Source organism: Caenorhabditis remanei, chromosome X (assembly GCF_010183535.1).
Source record: "Caenorhabditis remanei strain PX506 chromosome X, whole genome shotgun sequence".
Lineage (NCBI taxonomy): Eukaryota > Metazoa > Nematoda > Chromadorea > Rhabditida > Rhabditidae > Caenorhabditis > Caenorhabditis remanei.
The window spans coordinates 10,096,727-10,118,730 of record NC_071333.1 but is presented as its reverse complement, the minus strand read 5'-3'; the positions used below and the strand labels follow the sequence as shown (position 1 = coordinate 10,118,730).

General features: G+C 40.9%; 5 protein-coding genes across 5 annotated transcripts; 3 read left to right on the top strand and 2 right to left on the bottom strand.

The window, feature by feature from the left end:
* Positions 1–186: 186 nt before the first annotated feature.
* GCK72_023983 (uncharacterized protein) lies at positions 187–1,385 on the top strand (the record flags this gene model as incomplete). The annotated part of the gene is made up of 6 exons (XM_053735665.1): positions 187–360; positions 406–591; positions 693–774; positions 821–890; positions 933–1,088; positions 1,133–1,385. 6 exons carry the CDS (start codon positions 187–189, stop codon positions 1,383–1,385), a joined length of 921 nt encoding a protein of 306 aa, XP_053579231.1.
* Positions 1,386–1,418: 33 nt separating this feature from the next.
* On the bottom strand, positions 1,419–3,308 carry GCK72_023982 (uncharacterized protein; the record flags this gene model as incomplete). The annotated part of the gene is made up of 10 exons (XM_053735664.1): positions 1,419–1,457; positions 1,690–1,746; positions 1,938–2,062; positions 2,112–2,197; positions 2,272–2,392; positions 2,437–2,670; positions 2,713–2,824; positions 2,880–2,978; positions 3,029–3,104; positions 3,157–3,308. The coding sequence occupies 10 exons, from the start codon at positions 3,306–3,308 to the stop codon at positions 1,419–1,421; spliced, it is 1,101 nt and encodes a 366-aa protein (XP_053579230.1).
* Positions 3,309–3,735: 427 nt separating this feature from the next.
* Positions 3,736–4,566, bottom strand: GCK72_023981 (uncharacterized protein; the record flags this gene model as incomplete). Its single annotated transcript, XM_003118132.2, has 4 exons — positions 3,736–3,888; positions 3,938–4,115; positions 4,192–4,372; positions 4,422–4,566. The coding sequence occupies 4 exons, from the start codon at positions 4,564–4,566 to the stop codon at positions 3,736–3,738; spliced, it is 657 nt and encodes a 218-aa protein (XP_003118180.2).
* An 8,903-nt stretch (positions 4,567–13,469) lies between these two features.
* On the top strand, positions 13,470–15,971 carry GCK72_023980 (uncharacterized protein; the record flags this gene model as incomplete). Its single annotated transcript, XM_003118048.2, has 5 exons — positions 13,470–13,589; positions 13,781–13,882; positions 13,935–14,111; positions 14,990–15,802; positions 15,861–15,971. 5 exons carry the CDS (start codon positions 13,470–13,472, stop codon positions 15,969–15,971), a joined length of 1,323 nt encoding a protein of 440 aa, XP_003118096.2.
* A 3,067-nt stretch (positions 15,972–19,038) lies between these two features.
* On the top strand, positions 19,039–21,273 carry GCK72_023979 (uncharacterized protein; the record flags this gene model as incomplete). Its single annotated transcript, XM_053735663.1, has 10 exons — positions 19,039–19,128; positions 19,175–19,301; positions 19,348–19,473; positions 19,522–19,637; positions 19,688–19,900; positions 19,947–20,177; positions 20,223–20,398; positions 20,444–20,704; positions 20,754–20,876; positions 21,078–21,273. The coding sequence occupies 10 exons, from the start codon at positions 19,039–19,041 to the stop codon at positions 21,271–21,273; spliced, it is 1,659 nt and encodes a 552-aa protein (XP_053579229.1).
* Positions 21,274–22,004: the final 731 nt, after the last annotated feature.

The following is a 22,004-nucleotide window of genomic DNA, read 5'->3' as shown; positions in this document are numbered from 1 at the left end:
ATAGGACGAGAGAACCATCATCACTGTTTCTCTCGCAAATCATTCCTCGTAAAGAAGAAACAAACATATGTGTTTTCCGTTCTTCCTTCTTTTCTCTTCCAAGTTTTTCCTAATGTTTTTGAAAACCTTCCCATTGATTTTTCACAGTTTTTATCATTGAGCGCAACTTCTCTTTTCATTTTCAGAATGCGGTGCGGCAAAGCTGCTTGGCTTTACGGCTGTAACTTGGTACTTCTCATATCTGTCATTCTCTTTCTTGTGGCTACCACCTTTATGCTGACAAATCCACTGTTCGTATTGATCCCAATTCACAAGTACGACCCGTATGTCATCGGTTATTGTCTCATCAATGTTTGCTTGGTAAGAGTGAACTTTTTGATGTTTAATTCATTTGAATTTCTACAGGCCTTTCTTTGTGTCTCATCAATTGTCGCCATTCGACAACGACAAATTGCCATTGTTGTTTTCTGTCATTGGTTGACATGTTGCACACTGGTAATCGATGCCGTCATGGTTTTCGTGTTCGCAAATCTCATGTCCACCGCGCACACTTCGCTCCATTCCCACATTCAAGTACTCCATCAGAGCAGCGTAAGTTTGCAAAAAAAGTAAATCGTATAGTGAAAAATCGAAAGAACGATTTGGCAAAAATAGAACTTACAGACAGTTTTTACACAAGATGTTTTTTCCAGAAAACTCTTTGTCCAGTCTGGGACAACGCCTATCAAGCTTTGACCTGCTGCCCACCGACAGAAGTTCTGAAGACCTGCTCAGGTACAAATATGATTTCAACTCGGCCGTCAAACAGATTTTTTTCTAGATTTTCTCAACATCACCAAGTTATTCTGTCCGATCGACAATTCAAACGATTGTCATGTTCATATCAAGAAGTAAGCATTCAAGAATGAAACCCGTAATTTTAGTTTTTTTAGGTGGCTCCATTCTAATACCGAAATCGTTGGTTGTCTGGCATTCTGTATCATGGCCCCCGTGAAACTTTTCATGACTGCTGCTCTTCGTAAGGATATTGAAAAAGTCGAGACAGAGATGGCTGAATTGGAATACTACTCGCAAATGATCAATGACTAGTAAGCATTAATACTTTTGTCTAATTTATCACTATTATTTCCAGCGATCGACACGGAGATGGATACATTGAGAGCTTCAAGAGCAATGCGAACTTGGCTGAAAGCACTTCAACGCAATCATCAAGAGTGAGCCGTGTTCGGAGCTTCCCTGGATATTCTCCATTCTTGAAACACTCTGTCATTGAGGAAGTCGAGAACGAGTTTACCGTTCGTGGAGATGAAATCAGAGAGGAACTACAACAAGCTATTGCTGCACATAATGCTAGACAACTTGAAACCGCTACTCTTCAAGATTAATTAACGGTTTGATTTTTACTTTTTTGACCATTCTCATTCCTTTATTTCAAGGTTGTGGCGGAACTTGAACCCCTAAAACAATTTTTTTTTCAAAACAAATGAAAAAGAAGAAAACCTTTCAACAACTAAAGTTCCATTACAATCTTGATAACTTCCTCATCACAAAAATGTACGTGTTCTGTTTCTTTAAGCTCTTCGAGCCACCCTGAAACATTTCCCTCTTTCGTTGTTTTTCTACCGATTCTCCCTCTCAGTTTCTATGTAGTTCACTTTGACACCTCTCGTTTTTTTGTTTCATTCTCACCTTCAAATACTCGGTCGTGATCGCTTCAAAATCAACGATAGCTGCTCCGATAGATACCTGAAAACATTCGTGATTTGTTTTGCAAATACAAATAAATGTCATTGAAACTGGTAGGCGTTGACTATTTGTCTAGACAAAACTAAACTCGTTGGTATTGTTTCAAACTTTTCCGACAGAAAGGATTTGAGGGAGTAAAGGACAAAAAAAGATACTTCAATGAGGAAAACCGTGTGTTCTCTTTGACTCACCACTTTTGGTTTTCTTGGAGAAGATGTAGAAGGTTGAGAATGAGTGACTGTAATTGGTCTTCTATCCACTAGTTTGGCAGCTAATCTTCCCGCAATTGACGCATTGTTTTCCAGAAGTGCAATATCTGAAGATAAAAAATATGGGGTATTGTGGAAAAATGGAAAAAAAATTACTTGTTTTCATAGAAGCTCCTTGTGTGAGTTCGTTAACCCGGGATAGAATGAATGGGGTTACGCTTTGGGATGCAATTTTTTGTTCTCTGCAGAAAAAAACCGAGTTAAATTTGAAAAATCAAGAAACATGACATAATAAAAAAATAAAAATAAAACTTACATGGCTTCTCGTACAGCTTGATCTATTGCTTTTTGAATCACATCACCATCTGCAGCATATTTCTCGGGTATCGGACAAGCCAAGATAGTACCATATGGTAGCCCAAGAGATTTCGATGTTTCTGAAACGTGAAAATAAATACGAACAGTCATTGAATTTACTCACTCAACAATTGCACAACTTCTTCCAATTTTTCTGTACTGAACTGCGCTCTGCTTCCCGATTTTTGAGTGAAAAAACTAGGAAAATCGTTTTGTATTCCGTATACCGCACAGTTCACAGAATGAGTTTCCAGGTATTCAACGGTTTTTGGAATGTCTAGAATACTTTTTACGCCGGAGCACACTACACAGACAGGAGTCTTGGAAAGTTCCTGAAGATCCGCAGAGATATCGAATGCTGCAAAAAATTAATAAATGCTCTCTCTGAATAGACTCTTACTTTGATCAGCTCCTCGATGGACACCACCAATTCCACCAGTTGCAAAAACACTAATTCCAGCAGCGTGTGCGATTTTCATGGTTGATGCAACAGTTGTTCCACCGACTTCTTTCTTAAAGTTAATAGTTTAGAGATCTGAAAATAAGAATGGAAAATTGTTGACTCACCCTAATTAGAGTTTTTGCAATATCCCTAGTGGAAACTTTCACTGCAGTCTTGCTTGATGCAAGTTTTTCCAATTTTTCGTCATCCAATCCTACATGAATCTGAGTTTTAGAAAAGTGAAAATAGGATAAAAAAAAATTTAATAACTAACTTTTCCATCGAACAATGCGATTGTAGCTGGATGACTGCCAGAAGATCGGACTTTCTGTTCCAAACTTTTTGCAGTACTGAATGAAAACATTATAAATTGAAATATAAATGGAAAGCAACACAAATTACCTCAAATTATGTGGATACGGCAATCCATGAGTGATTACAGTACTTTCAAGAGCAACCACACCTTCTCCATTTGCTAATGCCTCCTTCACTTGAGAAGAAATTTGAAGAAATTTAGAAAATGCACGTTTCTGACCGAAAAAACGAGTGCACATGGTGAGAAATAGAGAGTAAAAGGTCTCGTCTTCAACTGTGGCATGTACTGTCTGCCACACTACTTTCTTTGGTTATCGAACAAAATCAATATGACAAAAAAGATGAAAAGAAAAGATAATGTCGATTGCCCTCTCTATTTTTTGTTATCTCTGAAATGTGTACTAGTCTGTCAGTCTCCAATATTGCATTTTTAATAGAACGCATCTTGATAAGATAGTGAATTCGCCATGAGATGGTTGTAATGTTTTATTGAACTGTCGAAAACAAAATAAATAAAAACATTGAGAAAAGAATTGACACAGGAAAAGGTTCGATCGAGATCGCGTTAACGTTCGTCATGAAATAAATAAAAAATTACAGAGAGGAGATAAAAAATACATAAATAAGCGGTTAAATAGATAACAAATAAATTATAATGTCATTAATTTAGATCGGAATAAGCACTGGTGGCTTTCCACAGGTCACCGGCTCAAAACGTCCGAGTGGGGTGCGATAAATATCTCTGCGGCAGAAATTGCAAGTTTTTCTGCAAATGCGGAACGCCAAATGAGCTGTCGATCCATCGCAAGACCATTGAGACTGAAAAGTTAATACGGTGTAATTAATATAAGAATGAAAAAAAACATACCTTTCCCCAGACATCCTCTTTCTTCAAGAACCTCTTGCAGAATTCTGGTCCATGTCTATCAAAACATTGGTTGGACTTGTGTCCAGCTTGGAAGATGAGCTCGTAACGATCAGCAGCACTTTCCAATCCACATGTGTTGCAACATTGAATAAGAGAAAAATCAGCATCAGTGGCACATCTAGAATTGAAAATAAAATAAAAATATCAAAACTGTTTATGCTATGAATTTTATTTCAGTTTGAATAAAAACTCACCTGTCAAGGAATTTTGATGGGTTATGCTGTTGAAGTCGTCTACAAGCAATACTGGAGATAATATCAGAGCAACATGGTGGGAAGGCAGCTCCAAGAGCAGAAGAAAGTTCGCTAATCGTTATATTATCTTCTTTGTACATTGGTTTCAATTTTGAAATTTGGAAACCAGCGTCAACATTCTCTGAAACAAACGAAACATGCTAACAGACAGATTAACATAATAAACTCACGTATCACGAAAACGGCTGAAAAGATAACCACGCACTTCCACATAATGCTCAACTGATGTGTAATCGAGAATGTCCCAAGTCGTCGGAACATTGCTCGTACTTTTATAATACAGTGCCAATCATTCCGGTTCTGCGCCTCCCGCATTTTCGCGCCGCCCCAAGGCGTTGAGCAAGAGCAGCAACAACACAATGTAAACGATGACCGGAAGGCACACGAAAAAATGGATAGAAGGAGAGGAGAAAGGTTTACTGACGTGATTGGCAGATCGCACAGACAGTTAACAGACCGGATGATTGGTGTTGATTACACGTAATCTCACGTGTGTACAAATATAAGTTTTTTGAATCGTAGCTAAGGGAGTTAGAAAAACTTAAATATTCAGCGTTCAATAGTAACCAAAAGTTAACAAAACGAATAAATTGGGTGGAAAAAATACAGCAGACTTTATTTCCAGAATCATTTTTATTTTGCTAAACCCATCAAAGTGTAATAAATCTTTTTGTGAAAACAAATTTTTTGGATGCAGTTCTCCATAAACTCCTTATTTGCTCGACTGTTCATTCGATATCCTTAACGCCAGCAGTCAATTGAGTGTTGTGTTGAAGTCAAAGATCTGTAGTAAAGTTCAGCGAGCAGCTTGATCAACTGCCACCGCATATTCCTGTCTTGCCACTTGCAAAAATATGTAATGGTCAGCAGGAGCCCAACTCCCAACATTCTTACTCAAACATTCCGTTGCTCCTCTGGCTTATTCTCATTCTTCATCATCACTTATACAACAAAAAAGAAATGCACAAACACCGTTTTTGCGTGAGCCTCTCACAACTCGCCACTTTTACACTCATATCGTCTTCTGAGGTTGTTTGACGTTGCCGGTGGCCACACAGCTTGCCGCGCGGCACGGCATATCATTGACTCATAAATGCTAGACTGGCACATAAGCATGTTGTGCAACAACTTTTTGTGTTGTGCTGCACTTGGAAAATATTCTCTCTTCCGGCGAATCAAACACTTTAGAAACCAAATCAAACGGGGAATGACAGAACAATGTTCATTGAAAAAATATCACATACAAATATCTGGAGTATATCTGGAGCAGGGCAGGATTGTTGGGGTACTGTAACAAATACAGCTGAATTTATTGAAAATTATAAGAAAAAGAAATTTGAATGCTTTCAGAAGGTTTAACACGTACCAACAACAAATATCTCTATAAGTTATCCTGTAAAAATGTGGAACGATTTTCAATATGTAATATTTTTATAGAAAATTCCATTTTGTCCACCCAAATAATTAATTTTAAAAACATTATATTTCGTGCTTCCCTTTTTCTCAAATCGGTGACAACTGAATACTCACGTAACATTTCAAAGGTGAGACAATCCGCAGCTGAACAAATGAATTGGTTCATGACGGTGCCAGGACATGCCACCAAAAAAAACTGTGATTTATCGAACCAAGGTTCGAATTTGTATTCATTGAATCCAGAAATTATTTTAAATCCGAGTGTACTTTGCGTTGTTCTTTCAGTACTAAAATTTTTGCAAGTGTTTTACAAATCGGACGGTGCATAAGCTTCTGTCTTAATTAGTCATCAGACTACACTCACTCTGAAGTATCCTCAGATATTCCTCATCCGTTTTTGGAAAATTGGCGCGAAGTGGGTTGCTTATCTTTGCTCTATTTGAAAAAGATAGGTAGGAAGCGCCTGTCAGACACATGTCTGATCTGTTTATTTAGCTCACATTTGGCAATTTGTCAAGTGGTCTCAATTGCCAATAAGTCTTGTTTTCCAGGATAGGACACTGTTAGGATGGCTAGTTGACTGGAACTATCATTCCCGTATTACGTAAGGGATCTTAAGGTTTCATGCAATTCTGATAGTTTTTGATGTCATGTCACAATCTCTCAATTGACCCACTTCTTCTCAAAAAGTGATTAGAGAAAGTGTGGCGTGAAGGGTAATCAGTTTGTAGATTACGTAAGACCAACAACGTTTTGCGGAAGATGTGACCGATACGAGATTGACGAAAAAAGTATGTCAGTACTTAGCACCGGGTGGCAAGTATGAAGAAGTACACAATTTGCGAAAACCCCCTTCCGAAGGACGTCTGCGGTGATGGAGACTTAATTGAAAGGTCTTCTTCTCCTTCTTCTTCTCAACTGGTTGACCCCCCATACAACTATTTCTCTAGGCCACTACAAAATAGGGAAACCGTTTCACGTTACTGTCATTCGATCGTATTTCCTTTGCATTGAGGCAAATCGGAGACGCAAGCGGCTCAGTGGGAGCCTCCCAAAAGTGAAACAAGGAAGTAAAATTGTGTGGAAAAGAGCCGCAAGACGACGGCGCTCAAACTTTTGCGCGAGCGCTGTCTTCTCTACGTTTCGTTGACGCACGGTTTTGGCACAATTCAGTCTGGTGCGGCTCGACAAACACCACGTACGTATAGTGGTGTGCGCGTTGCGGAGAGCAGCCAAATAAGTAAGCGAGAATAATTGAGAAGGCAAACAGAAGAGGTCCCGCCGCTCCAGCGATGGGATGGCCGCGGAGCCACAGTGATGGTCGGCGGCGCTGTCACGAAGGTCCACACAACGGCGTCTCAGAGCACTCTGACCACACAGAACAGGCGACAGGAAAGGTCGTCGCTCCTTATTTGCCTACCAGATGCGAAACCGTATAGTTATTCAATTTATGTTTGTCTGTTTATTGGCTCGCCACTACTTTCATTTGTTGTTGGGCGAGTGACCAATTGGATGCGAAGGCGAAATCGAAACCGTATCCATCTTTGTGTTTACTGCTACTTGAAAGTTCTTCCCCGGATTCCGTGTTCGAGTGCGTGAGGACATACAGGCACCATAACTCTCAATCATAAAGTGAATTGTGACAGATTCATTTCTCAAAATATTAGAACTACACAGTTATTATTATTATTAACAATGATGATGAACAAAATCCACATGCATACAATAAACAAAGGATATACATATTCTATCAGTTTGCTGAAACATGACGACCCCAACATCAATCTATTCCAATTCAAAAAACGAATTCAACGAGATTTTTTTGAAATCTCCCTTTCTGTCATGAATTCGTTGTCGTGCCATAATACAGTTTGATTCAATGAATGAACGACCTTTGGCTGGTCAATTTGATGCGAAACACTGGACGGCACCAGATCGGCACGGCAAGTGGTACTGACGGCCACTGCGACAACAAAGATAGATAGACTTACTGTTCTATCAAGATAAGATAAATGACGACCGCGCAATTTTCAGGTAATTCAAATGATTGAAGTTCTTCAAATTGCGCCACCTTTCCCAGTTGGCAGAAATTCAGAAGTCGGCAGTACTGAACTTCCTCGGCTTACTTAAAGAAGACACATGGGAAATGGTCAACACAATTTCAGATATTATTTCTTAATCATTATCTGTACAAATATATCCTTGGCATGTTATATATCCTCGCATTTTTTTAATTTAAGCCTGATCATTTGTCCAGTCCGTGGGTGGTTTAGAGTTTAAACATTCGGGTCAGCAGCACACTTCTCAAGTTTGCCGGATTCACAAAGTAGTACAGAAGTGTCTCACGATCGAGGGCCTGGCGCCGGCGCCGCAGAAAAAACTGAGACTGTATGGAAAAGTTTAATCACGTATTCCGCTCGACTCGTCATTTATTTGAGCCTTCTCGCGATGCGGCCCGTTTTTGGTTTTCCGCCTCTCCTTCCTTTTCCCTCGATTTCCGAATTTGCCGCGACCTATCACAGGTCACGAACTTTAGTGCCCGCACGCCGCGTTTTGTATCTACCTGCGCATCTACACGCTAGCATACTATTCACTCAATCCGCGCGGAACTGCCACAAACAACAACAATCCGCGTCCGGCGAAGACGTCGTCACCATACCATCTACTCACATCTTACTCACCGTTCTTTTTTGTGCTTTTTTCAGTTTATCCTTTTTTAGGTGTCATACATTTGAATAGGTTAGAATTATTATAGGCACCTTCTAAAAGTTTTCATAATTCCCTTAACATTTGTTCTTGGGAATTCCATACAGTTTGTTTTATATAATTCTGTACGAATTAATAATTTTATACATCTTTTTGCTGTTTCCACCAGTTTTATTCATTTAATTATTCTAGAATAGGTATTTTATATTCTTTTCATAATAAATGGTACCCTCATTAATGACCACAAAACCGAAACCATCAAGTACATATATCACTGAATGGCACCGGCCCCTTCTTGTGCACTTTTCTCGTTTTGTGTATTTGTACTTTCCCAACCCTATTTTTCTTTACAGAAACGAGAAAGAGAAATCAAAAACCGAAACGATATTGAATCCTACGCCAAATTTGACTTTCATATTTTATGATGACCACGACTGAAAAGAATTCGAACTGTTGGCGACTTGAACAGGTGAGTGACCAGTTAGATAACCGCTGTAAGTTTGTTCAGCCATGTACATGACCATGGCTTTTCAGAATGAGTGAAAAATTTTGAGTTTGCACAACTGTTTTCTCGTCTCTCAGCGGTTTTGTGACTGACTGACCTCGCTGCTTATTTGTGAGAAATATTCAGAATGATCAGAATTTTCACACCATACCTCCGATTTGAATGCCTATCTGATTCTTATTCCACTATTTTTTCTCTCTATTTTACACTTGGTTCCTGCCATCGCGTTTAGATAAATTTTCCGTACGAAATAATTTTATTATAGAATATTAATTGACGTGACTCTATTTTCCATCTATCATTGTCTTCTTTTGCTAGTAGTGTAGTTCAAGAACTAAAGTTGGAGGAACCCAGAAATTGATGGCATCGGGTACCCTTCTTTTTTATATACGAATTGTTCAGTTTTACTTAATGTACGATTCTTCTTTGAATTTTCATTGAATTTTCCACTCTCCAGCAGAGGTAATCTTTCTAGTGAAGTTTATAATTGATGGGTATGCCCTCTACTTATCAGGTCTTCCATTTAATTTTATCAGTCTCTTTCCATTTTTTTTTCAATGTCACCTTAACATTTCTCTTCCAATTTGAGATGGGTGAGCCAACCTTGAATCAACTGGTAGTGCTGGTGTGTACCAGTGCCATTCAGGTTTTGATTAAAAAATCAACATATCAGTGGACAGTACCATTTTGCCTCTGCTCAACTTCAATGGGCCGCCTAGTGAGTCATTTTGAGGCGCCGCGACCTTTGCGCGAGCCCTGACGGTGCTAGGCGCCCGGTCATGACCAATGCGCGAAAGTTTTGTTGCGTAACCGCATGTTTATTGTCCGTTTGCCAATCTCTAACATTTACGATGATACCCTTTGCAGCTTCGGCCATCTTCTTTATGTCGTCCGAAAACTTTTTGATTGGAAACTGTGAAAAAAATCTGAAAACCAACATCTTTTGATATTTCCACCCTAGACTGTGATGCATGTTTCTCAGATGATGCGGAAGGAAATGGCGAAACCAATAAGTTATACAAAATGCGCCACGGCGGTTTCGAGAGTGTGAGAGAGATTAAGTTGTGGAAGGCAGAGAACCAACAAATACAGTACTAAGGGTTCGAGGAGTGCCTCGGCGCTGTGATGCCTGTCTACAAGTTTGCACTTGGCTGGTCAGTGGCGTTACGTGCCACTCTCCGTACTGCGCGGGACGTGGTCGAACTGATGCGAAGCACAATATACACGCCCCAAGGGGTCATTGTTTGCCGTTTACCCCCCACCTTTGCGGAAAGACCTTTCGTACTGTACTCTTGATGTGTGCTTCCTTCCGGCCGGGCACCCGCCACCGTGGTTGTCACAACTCGGATGGCTTCCACTTCCTCCACTGTCGAAACCCCTTTTCGGAAACCCGCCCATTTCCATTTTGGCTCAAGCCGATCTCACAATTTCTTACACTTCACTTTGCCAGTCTCGTCTTGAACTGACAGTCTTCCTTCGGAAGTGTGATGCGTCTATCTACATTTTATATCCTAATTACCGATCTCTCTCCTAATGTTGTCCTCTGTACCAGGGCATGTACTAGTGTTCCGACCTAATCTTACAATCATCTCCTCCTCTTTTTTACTTTTTCTATTTTCCATGAAGGGGTCACTTCTTCATCAGAGAATTCGTGGGTGGAGCGAAGGTGCCGCACTTTACTCATACTGTGCCCTAACCCGTTCACTGTCCACACTCTTGATTTTTCTCGCTTAATTTTCTAGACCACTTCAGTTTTTGGAAGCAGAAGATGTTGTTTCACGAAGTGACCAGTCTTGCGTGTTCAGTTTTTTCTTGGCGTAAATGCCCACTCTTCTTCTTTTTCCTTTCTCCAAGCTTCTTGATGCCCCCTCCTTCACTTTCTCCAAATCAAGGTTCAGCTATAGAAAGTAAAATCGCCTTTCACTCATTCTGGACAAGATTGACTCCAAAACTTCGGTGTTTTCTTTTTTCCACGTTCGTATAAGTTTTGAACCTTACATTTTCTTGGCAATTTTTTCCATATGATATCATCATCAGTTATTCTGGATATCCACTAATCATTGACGCTTGCGAAATCCCGAGAAATAGATATTGAACGATTCCATCTGACTGATCCGAGGCTGGCACTGCTTTGTTCGGTGACCCTCCCGATTGCCATAGTGATGTCCATCCATCACCTTGCCTGACAACCCCAGATGCCAGTGGCGCGGTTTTTGTAACTAATTGGAAGCCGAAAGCTGGCACGCGGTTTCAGTAAATTGAAAAGTGTTTAGGTAAACAGAATCTGCATGTTCTAGATTTACCTAATCTAACTTTTCTTGATTTATATTTTTCACTGAAGCTTGACTTGATAGACTTGTACATCCGGTCAAATAATTAGATGCAAAAAACGCCCATATTGGGGGCAAAACGTCCAAGTGAGAGTGGATCGGCGACTGGCGCTAAATTGCTGTTGCCGATGCGGTTACCATACTTGGAGGCAAGTCGGACAAGGCGGATTTCGAGAGTTGTTTTTATGTGCGTACGCTTTTCACCTCTTCTTGGTTGCCCCTGTGATTGTCTTCTCCTTCGTTAGACGCTTCATTTTCGTTTTCGCTCCTCATCATCATCATCATCATCCGACGCCGGGCTACTAATGGTTCAGGGCACGACGTGCGCGTGCGTGCCTCACACCATCGGATCGCGGATGTTTTGGCGGTTGGCTGTTCATTTAGGGGCGGCCGATTGAAACGAAGTAGAAAGAGATGTTGAAGAAGTAGGAGGAGGCAAAAGGCCTTCTTACTCGCGGTTCGTCGTGGCAGGCAACCTGACCCCGTTCCTTACTGGACCGCCCCCACCAGACGCCATTGGAATTTTAGGCATACCAGTTGAGAAAGGATCACAGTAGATGCAAATGTTTTTGTCACCAATTCCACATTTTAACAGTCTTCCTGTCTACACCCGAATGATACGGTTTCTTCCTTATGTTCCAAACTTCGCTGGTGTTCTTCGCCCTCACTTCGATACATTTCAATATTACACCATCCTGTATAACGAAAATAGGAATTATCAGCATGTGCGTGCCAAGTAAATATTTTTGTTGTCCATTTGGTGCCCGACCGTTCCAGGATCGGTATTATGCAATTTTTCGCTGAACAGAGCATATACAAACTGATAAGAGGTGTTTGTGCTGGCGGTCACTGATTACTAGACACTTTAATTTTGACCGCCAAGACAAAGTGTGGCGTATCGTTCTGAAGAAGAAATAAATTTCTGTCGCCGTTGTTGTACGCCGTCAGAAAGGACCTTGCACTTTGGCAGCGGAGATTTTGCAACAGTAAGAGTGCCTTCCAAGGTTGCGCGGGACGGTGCCAAGCGCAGCGGTCAAGCCAACGGCTTCCGCCAACATGATCCCAATCTCTCGCCTGTCAATTACCTAATTTTGCGGTTTTTTTTCCCGAATCCATCAATCCGGTGTCAATCCGTGTCTTCCGCGCCAGGTCATGCGGGCGTCGGCGCGTCCTTTTTCTGGTAATCACCCCTGGCATACTCCCACATTTCCCTATGGCCCGAACTTAATAGCTTCGACAGTCTCTGGTGCTTATTTACCACAACTTGGTCCATTTCTGGTCATTTTTACTCTAACTTTCACTTCATCGATGACCCTCGCCGCCACAAAAACAAAATGTGAAACTCGAAACGGTACTAGTTATACCTCTCTGCCTTTACTTTCTCGCGCCACAACATCCTCGGAATATTCAATGGAAGAAAAAGGCGGTCAAAAAAGTATTATGATCAAGCTGGCGGAAGAAGGGATTGTGGGTCAAACGAAGTCAGCCGCCGCGGCCGGCACCACCATTTCTCGATAAAAACAGCCGCATGTTGCGGAATATGTGCCATCGAAACTGGTTACTGTATTACTTTCCGATTGTTTCGGCTTGGCCTATACTCCCCGTATCAACGTTTTCTCTTATCGTCTTTTTTCAAGTTCCAAGTGAATTAACCGAAACATTCTTATGTTCTTCGCCCCTTTTCGATACTTTACATATCTTTTTTCAATTTAGTTAACTTTGTTAACCACACGACCACATTTACCCAAAATCGAACATGATGTGAATGTGTCAATCTCGTTTCGACGCATGTTTCTCCCCAATTTCCGTACAGTTGTGCCTCCTGTCGGTCACTCATCCTCTATCTCTTCGCCACTCTCGTTCTCGCGCGCCTCATCCAAATAACAGTATTCAACGTCTTAGTTGGCAGCCGGTTGGTGCCTGCCACGATAGGTTATCAGTTCAAATGGCACGCGCCTCTCGACTGCCCCATCAGCTGATTTGTCCGCCCCAAGCAACTGATAGTGCCAGGGCTGGGGCGGAGAGAAAGATGAGAAAAAAAGTCGTCTGATTCTAGGTGTCTGAACCTCGCTCACTTCTCACCGGCTGGTCCGCTCGTTTTTTGTTACATCTCCTCCATGGTCATATCTCTTTCTATTCTCTTATCATCTGTCTAGTTTGAGTTCAGTTTCTAATTCATCAGAGGTCATTCACTATCTTCTCGCTCATTCTATATTCTTCTCCTCCTGTTCACATGTTATCATACTTTTATTTTTCAGACAATGTTGGGTCTTGAAAAGCCAGGATCCTCAGACATTTCGTCTTCCTCCACTGATACTTCCGCCATCTCACCTATTAGCGTGAGCAGTATGCCACTATCACCGGACAAGGAAAAGAAAAAGGTAAGTACTTTGAGATAACTGTTTGGACTGTCCGAAAGGTAAACACAGTTTTGAAAGGGAACGTTTGCATAGTTGACTGTATTTGTACAGGCGGAAATTATTAGAGGTGGCTCGCTTCCTACACGAATTTCAAAACAACCTGACACCGAGCAACACCACCTTCCAAACCTCAAAACATGGTAGTATTTCAGATAACATTTGTACGGTACAACCCAGATATTCCACAAATTGTCACTTCATTCAAAGGATACCAAAAGTTGATGTTCCAAGGATACAGATATAACATCTATCAGGTATCATAGACCAATCCTGAAAAGTGACGTTCATCACGAGTTGTTTTTTCAGGTCGTTCCAGAACGAAACTTCAAATCTTGGCGATGTGTTTGTGCTAAAAAGATGCCTGATGATGGACAATGGTGTAAGTGTCGCGCCGAAACGACGATGGATAACGGGAAGGCTTGCACAAAGGGCACGCACAATCATCCGCCAAAGCACCGTGTCGCCGAGATCGAATTCATCAAGGTACGTAAGGGTGATGACTGAGACACAACTGTCTAGCAAAGAGCTAGTGTCCTTTGCAATTGGCGCGGTGCCAGATGAGAGCAGCAATATCATAAGGTTGAAATACATGCCAGCTGACTCTCTTTTTTGTTCCGATTGGTTTCTTGGATAGAAGTTCAAATTTCATAACGTCATGTGGAGGAACCCTTTAAACCCAGGCGTGTATCCAAGAGATCATGTACGTGCGGGAACATGGCAGTAATCCACTTCACTCTTTCGTAACCTTTGAATGTCACTTCATGGCACCAGACAGGGTAGTTAAAAGAAGATCGCCAGCCCTTTTCAAGAGCGTAGCACGTAATAGTTTGTGTGTATACAAGTCAAAAGTGCAATTGGATGCGCAAAAGTTTTCGGCGCCGGGTGGTGGCGCCGGGTGCCTAGGTCAGTTGCGAACTTGGTCAGGTCAAATAAAACAATTTGAGCGTGGCACGGTTCGAAACATTTCATTCGCCCGCCTGTGTGTCGCAATCCTTCCAACGAACCACGAGTAATTCGCAAACAGATCCGCGCTTTGCGAAGGTCAAGCTATGAATGGCAGGCACGCGGCAGTGCGCGCGCCGGACCAGGCCGCGCCCTACCACCCGACTCGTTAACCTAGATGCGCCAATTTTCTCGATCTATTGCGTCGATGCCATTCAAATTGGCGGTACTGAACTTTTTGTGAATTCTCAGAAATTAGGTCATCGGAAAAGGTCAGTGCAGACTGACGCAATTTACTGCCACACACAAAGAAAAGTACACTCGAAATTCAAAAGACGATTTGACCTTCTACGGGAAAAAAGGGATCTCAATTTAAAATTGATGTGGTTGAAATAGCTGTGAATTGTTTGTTTTTTCAGTCGCAACTCATCAATGCTGCATTTGAAAACCCGGACCATGATGCTGGGGACCTTGTCAACCAAGCATGTATGTATTTGAGCGAAGGAGTCGTTTTTGATAACAAGGAAAGCCTCAAGAAAAGCCTCGTATCCGCCAGAAGCAAAGAAGGAAAGCCAAGAAAGCAAAAGAGTACCAAAGGTTCTCTGAACCCATTGAAGAGAATGAAGATTGAGCCAGATGAGGAGGATGAGAATGTATTCAAAATGCAAAGAATGGAAAATGACATGTCTAGCTTCTTCCCACTTTTCAACAACGGTCTCTCTATGGTCAAAGTGGAAAACAACTTCAATCAGAGTCCAACTATCCAAATCCCTCAATCAAATCCTCCACCAGCTCCACAACCACAAGAACAAAGCAATCTTCTTCAACCAGCCGCTTTAAATAGTTTCAATAACTCATGGGTTGGATTTGAAGATCCCGTTGCAACAATGTTCTGGGCAAATGCTATGCTCAACCCCGGGATCGGAGGATTGGACGTACTTTCCACTTTTGCTGCAGTTTCAAAACATCTGCAGCATAGCCAAGGTCCAACTCCAGCTGCAACTGCACCAACAACTGCTCCACTCTCCTCAAATCTCTCCGTGAGCAGCTTAGTCACCCCTCAGATGCCAAAGGAAGCGTCGACTGCAATTCAAACACCAACATTCTTGAATCTGAAAGATCTGAAACCACTTCCACCACTCACCGCCATCCAAACGAGTCCGGTCATTCAAGCCGCCAGCCTGCTCAGGCCTATCCCATTAATGAGAGATTCGAGTACACAGACCACAGAGGTAGGTAGCTTGAGACTCTCACGTGATGACATCATTGTGATATTTCTTTTGTTTTCAGGTTATTCAAGAAATCAAAGTTTCCAAGTGTCTGACCTCTGGTTGTGGATGCCGTGTGATCCGAATTTGCTGTTGCGATGAAGGAATCTGCCGGCGAACAGCAACTTGTTAATGAAATATCAGAAGCCATCTCGCAGGACGAGAATCTCATAATGTTACATACTACCAACCATCTTTCAACTCCACCAACTGCCTTTCATGGGTCTGGTTACCCGTTTTCCGTTGTCATACCCGCTTTTACCTTTCCACCCCTGTTAAACTAGTCAAATTCGTTCACTCCAAATAACTTATTAACTTATTTTATTTTATTGTCATTGTTAGTCTTACCAACGGGCATACTGTCTCTTGAAAATATGATCATTTCTCGTCATTCGGCCAGCATTCAAAAACATTGTGATACTTGATCCCCTCCACACCTCAGTCACCAAAACGTCACGTTCACTTTTTCTCCACTCAACTCTCACGTCCTCATCATTTTTTTGGTCTGTATCAATTCATCCCTCTCTCCTCATATTACGAAGTGTTGAAATTATAATTTACTCTCAGAACCGGTAATCTCCCCCGACCGTTTTAGGTAGGTGCTCCCTCCAATCCTCTCATTGTCGATATCCAAATTTAGTCAGAAACTCTATAAGCAGCTTTTATGTATGGGAATATGAATACTCTCAATACTTCTTTCACTTATAGCGGGTTGTGGTGAAAAATGCTTCTATGTCGCACATTTATACTTGTATCCTCATCCAAAAAATAATATTTTGAATACCAGTTTATTGCACTGTGCAATCACTAAACGGTACATGTATGATCTTATAAAACTGTATGGTTATCTGCATTCTATTTCTGTTTTTTTTCCAATTATCTGTCAATGTATATCAACCATCTGATCAAATAAAAAGATTTGCAAAAGACTAATTAGAATGTGTTGAACAGCAGCAGACAAATTCAGATGAAAAACAGTCGGAAATCGATGAAAAAGCATAGACGAGGTTTGACCCAGTTTTAACCGAATGCGATAGCAACGCTTTTCAGCTGGATGGCTGTGCCATTTCAATCGGCGAAACTATTATAGTAGATCTGGCGCAAGACACTGACAGTCGCCGCCATTCCCTTTCGATTTTTCAAAAAATATGGGACACGGAAAGTGAAGTGGTAGGCGACAGACATCGAGACACGCACTCACGAATAAAAACCCACACTCGAATTTCGGGGGCGCAGGTTACTGCATTATGAACGATGACAATCCCTATCTTGGATTCGAATCTACAAAAAAAGGCTCAAGGGACGCTGTGTAATACGTAACCTCGATACTTTTAGAATTTTTTTTTTGAAAAAAAAAGAAGATGGGAGTGCAGATAGCATGCAGGGAGGTCTTTTTAAAATCTTCGAGGGGACTGAGATGGAATATTCGAATGAAATAGAGATTTATGAAAAGAGAAATTCTGGAAATTGAAAAATTATCGGATTATCATTCGTGGGTTTGATAATTATGTTTTTTTTTCAATAACGCTGTTGTAAATCTTCCAAACCCATGTAACTTCTGCTATCTGGACATTGAATCTACGATCCATCATCGGTTTTACTCAATTGGATTATACCACCCATAGCGATCTTTGTTTTTGGGAAGTTGCTGTTAGGTTTTCTATTATCAAAAAAATAAAGGCATTTGCAAGAATTCAATTTTCAGAAAAATCTCCTCTCGTTTTCCTGTAAACAAACTTTAATTAAAACTTCTGCAAACTTTCGAATTCATTATTGTCCTTAACATCACAATAGTTTTTTTTTCTTTTCATTTAGAGTGCAATTGAAGACTTAATGAAACGATACTCAAAATCCTGAATTTATTTTTTCCCTTTCTATTTTTCTTCTCTCATCTTATTTCAAACTTTGCCCAGCTGTAGTTTTCAAATGAAGATAAGAAAAGAGCCAGCTGAGTGCCAGCTGTTCTTGACCCTTCTATTAGAAACATGAGACGAAAAAAGCTCACAGAAAGAAAGTTGCGAAAAGTTCTATGTTTTCTCATTTCTTTTTGAAAAACACCGATTTTGCATCACTTTGATCAAATGTACAAGAAGAAGAGAGAAAGGAAAAGATTAAGAAAGTAGTTGGGGGTTTTAAACTTTTTTTATGGTTTGATGGTCGATACGGGGTCAGACTACAACTCTCAACAGCTGGGAGAACAACTAGGGCAAGTTTTCGAGATAATTTCATTGCAACCAAATCACAGATACCAACCTTATCACACTTTTCCGAACAATGTTAATGGATTGTTATTGTACAAAACTGATATAACGGCACCCGGTTGTTGTTCGTTTTGTGTAAATTACTTACCTACTATATAACTATGTCATACTCTTTTCCATCAAGTCAAAAATAGATGTTACCAAGACTATTGTTGGGGAAAACAACCTCGATGTTTGCACATTTTGAGAAGGGTCATGTCAAAATCCCAAGAGAGCTTAGCCATTCTCCCGGCCCGCCGATTCAATCCACTTGTGTTTTTTCTCCTTCTCCCCTCGTGTTCCAAAGAGCAAAGAAAATGTTGGGTCTAATGTATTTTCTGTAATATTTGTGATGTTTGGATGTTCAATTGAGTGAATTAGTTTGGTGACCTCCCTTCTTTCTATTTTTCTCTTCTCAGAAATTTAGTGGAAAAGTTAATGGATGTTTGAAAGACAACTAAAATGTTTATCTTATTCGATGCGATTGTTTATGTGATGTTCTTAATTTACAGGCAGTCAATGTGACGCCCTCACACTTCTCTTCTTTTTGTTTCATTGTAAACTTGGGACACTTCTGAGCTCCTTCATTTAAACTTTGGTTTTCAATAGTTTCCTTTTTTCTTTTGCTACCAACTTCCCCCCGAGGCGGAATACACTTTGCTGCTGACTTCAGCATGTCTAATGACTTCCTGAGTGTCTGTGTTTTAGTGTGGACCATTTTGTTCTCATTATTTTCCCGAATGTTCTCCTCTTATTGATGACCGACGAGAAACTGAATGCGATAAAAACTTTTTGAAAGTCAAATAAAACGTTTTCACGAATCGAGCCCCCGTGAAAAGGCAAACATTCAAGTCGTGCCGGTCATTTTTCTTCCTTCAACTTGATCTTAAAGTTAATCCTTTCTAACTTTTTTGTACTATCTGTCTACTTCAAGTTTCATTAATAATCAGTTTCCAGGTAATGCGACTTTTGATTTTATCACTTTTATTTGTCTCCACATTTGCGTGGTTCTACGGCCGAGATGAGCCGGATCGTTGGAGTGTCGGAGGGGTATAATCCAACGTATAAACAGTCAGTTCACTCTTTCAAGTTACAGGTTTGGCCACTTCCCCAAAAAATCATCTATGGGTCTAAGAACCGAACTCTCACTTATGACAAAATCGGAATTGATCTTGGAGACAGAAAAGATTGTGATGTTCTCCTGTCAATGGCTGATAATTACAGTTTGTTATAATCCATTTGATCAAGAAAAATAGTTGTAATTTACAGTGAATAAGTGGTTGTTCCCATACCCGGTTGAAATGAAAACAGGAGGCACTGAAGATTTCATTATAACCGTGACAGTGAAAGAAGAGTGTCCGAGTGGACCACCAGTTCATGGATCCAGTGAAGAATGTATGCGAGATATAATAAGTGTGGCAGATTAACTAATCTTTATCTCAGATCTTTTACGTGTCAGTCTCTCAGAGGCAGTAATTAATGCGCAAACCGTTTGGGGTGCACTTCGCGCAATGGAGTCATTGAGTCATTTAGTTTTCTATGATCAGAAATCTCAGGAGGTTAGATTAGATTCCAGGGTATTGCCAGATATCAAATTAAAAAATTTCAGTACAAAATCCGTACTGTTGAAATATTCGACAAGCCCCGTTTCCCAGTTCGTGGAATTATGATCGACACAAGTCGTCATTTCTTGTCTTTGAATGTTATCAAACGACAATTGGAGATTATGTCAATGAATAAGATGAATGTTCTTCATTGGCATCTTGTTGACAGTGAATCGTTCCCCTATACTTCTGACAAATTCCCAGAGTTACATGGAGTGGTTTGTTCTATTCTTGAGATCCCATGAGCTTAGTACTGTTTTTCAGGGGGCGTATTCTCCGCGTCACGTATACTCACGTGAAGATATTGCTGAAGTTATTGCGTTTGCAAGACTCCGTGGTATTCGTGTTATTCCGGAATTCGATTTACCCGGACACACATCTTCTTGGAAAGGGAGAAAAGGTTTTTTGACGGAGTGTTTTGACGAAAAGGGTGAAGAGACTTTCTTGCCAAATCTGGTTGATCCAATAAATGAAGCTAATTTTGACTTTATTTCCGTAAGTGAAAAGGTCAATAGGAAGACTTTTAATCTTCTTGTTTAGGAATTCTTGGAAGAAGTCACTGAAACATTCCCTGATCAATTTTTACATCTTGGTGGTGATGAAGTGAATGATTTTATCGTTGAGTGTTGGGTCAGAAATAAGAAAATCCGAAAATTCATGGAAGAAAAAGGATTCGGAAACGACACAATTCTTTTGGAAAATTACTTTTTTGAAAAGTGAGTCATGATGTCGCTACAGTATTCACCATTCAATTCTTTCAGGCTCTTTGCAATTGTTGAAAAACTAAAATTGAAACGTAAGCCAATCTTCTGGCAAGAAGTGTTTGATAACAATATCCCTGATCCAAATTCAATCATTCATATTTGGAAGGGAAACACTCATGAGGAAATCTACGAGCAGGTCAAGAACATCACATCCAAGAACTTCCCGGTTATCATTTCCGCGTGTTGGTATTTGAACTACATCAAATATGGAGCTGACTGGAGAGATGAGATCAGTGGAACCGCTCCATCTAATTCGAGGTATCGTAACTTTACAAAGCCGGAGAAATTAGGATTTTCTCTGTTTCAGATATTACTATTGTGACCCTACAAACTTCAATGGTACTGATGCACAGAAAAACTTGGTTTTGGGTGGTATTGCAGCAATCTGGGGAGAGTTGGTGGATAATACCAACATTGAAGCCAGACTTTGGTAAGTGTGACCAAGTGGTTCATGCTTGAATACATTAGCAGGTTCTAATTCTAGCGAAAAATTTCAAAAATCACTCTGCAAAGTTTCACACTTTTTGTTCTCTTGTGAATGTATCTTTCTCCGTGGAATTTCCGTTTTTTCACGTTGGAATAGCTAATTGCGCTAACGTGCTAACTAACATTCTGATTTTTCACACTTCAGGCCAAGAGCGTCCGCAGCGGCCGAAAGACTTTGGTCACCAGCGGAGAAGACTCAGCGAGCTGAGGATGCGTGGCCAAGAATGCACGAACTCCGTTGTCGATTGGTCTCCAGGGGATACCGTATCCAGCCTAACAACAATCCCGACTTCTGTCCATTCGAGTTTGATGAGCCTCCAGCGACCAAGTCGGAGCTTTAATAAATCATAAATGCCACAAATTGTTGCCAAATTTTGTACTTCTCTTTGAAAATATGAGCCTCTACAAATGTAATAAACCACTTGAAATGCTGATGTGCATATACCAAGAAAGGAAGAACCAGATTAACAGTCAGAAGCAGGGCGTGACCTGTTATCTAATAAACATGCTGCAATCCGGAAGCGGCTTACCCTCCAATTAGATTCTGGCCAGATGCTTTCGGTTTCTTTGAAGACTCATCCCACCTTTGGCAGTTTACAGAGCCGGTGTTTTTCGATTGTTGCCAATTAAAGGATTGCGTTGCGTAAAAAAGGAGGCGACGTTAAGGTATTTCCACCTTTCACCCTTTCCTTCACCATTTCTCACCCACCGCTAACGCGTTTATTAGGCATACGTCAAAAGGTCATTAGTTGGAAATGATTCTCGGAATACGGTGCGGAACATAATTATCATGTTGCGCGCGGGCTGTCTACAAAGGGTTGAGTTGCGTAATCTGCTCGACCCGGCTAACGGAGCCGTATTGGCAGGTGATGCGACGACAACATCTGGGCGCGCTCAACAATCAAATGTTTACGATCCGATGGATCATCGTTTGCCGCTGACTTTCTGGACAACGATATATGTCGGCATGTTACAAGTGTCGGGAATCGGATGACTGATCATTACGCAAAAGCGAGGGTCTAAATTTTCTTTGTTCTGTTTTCAAATGAAAAAAGAGACATTTGTTATCTAT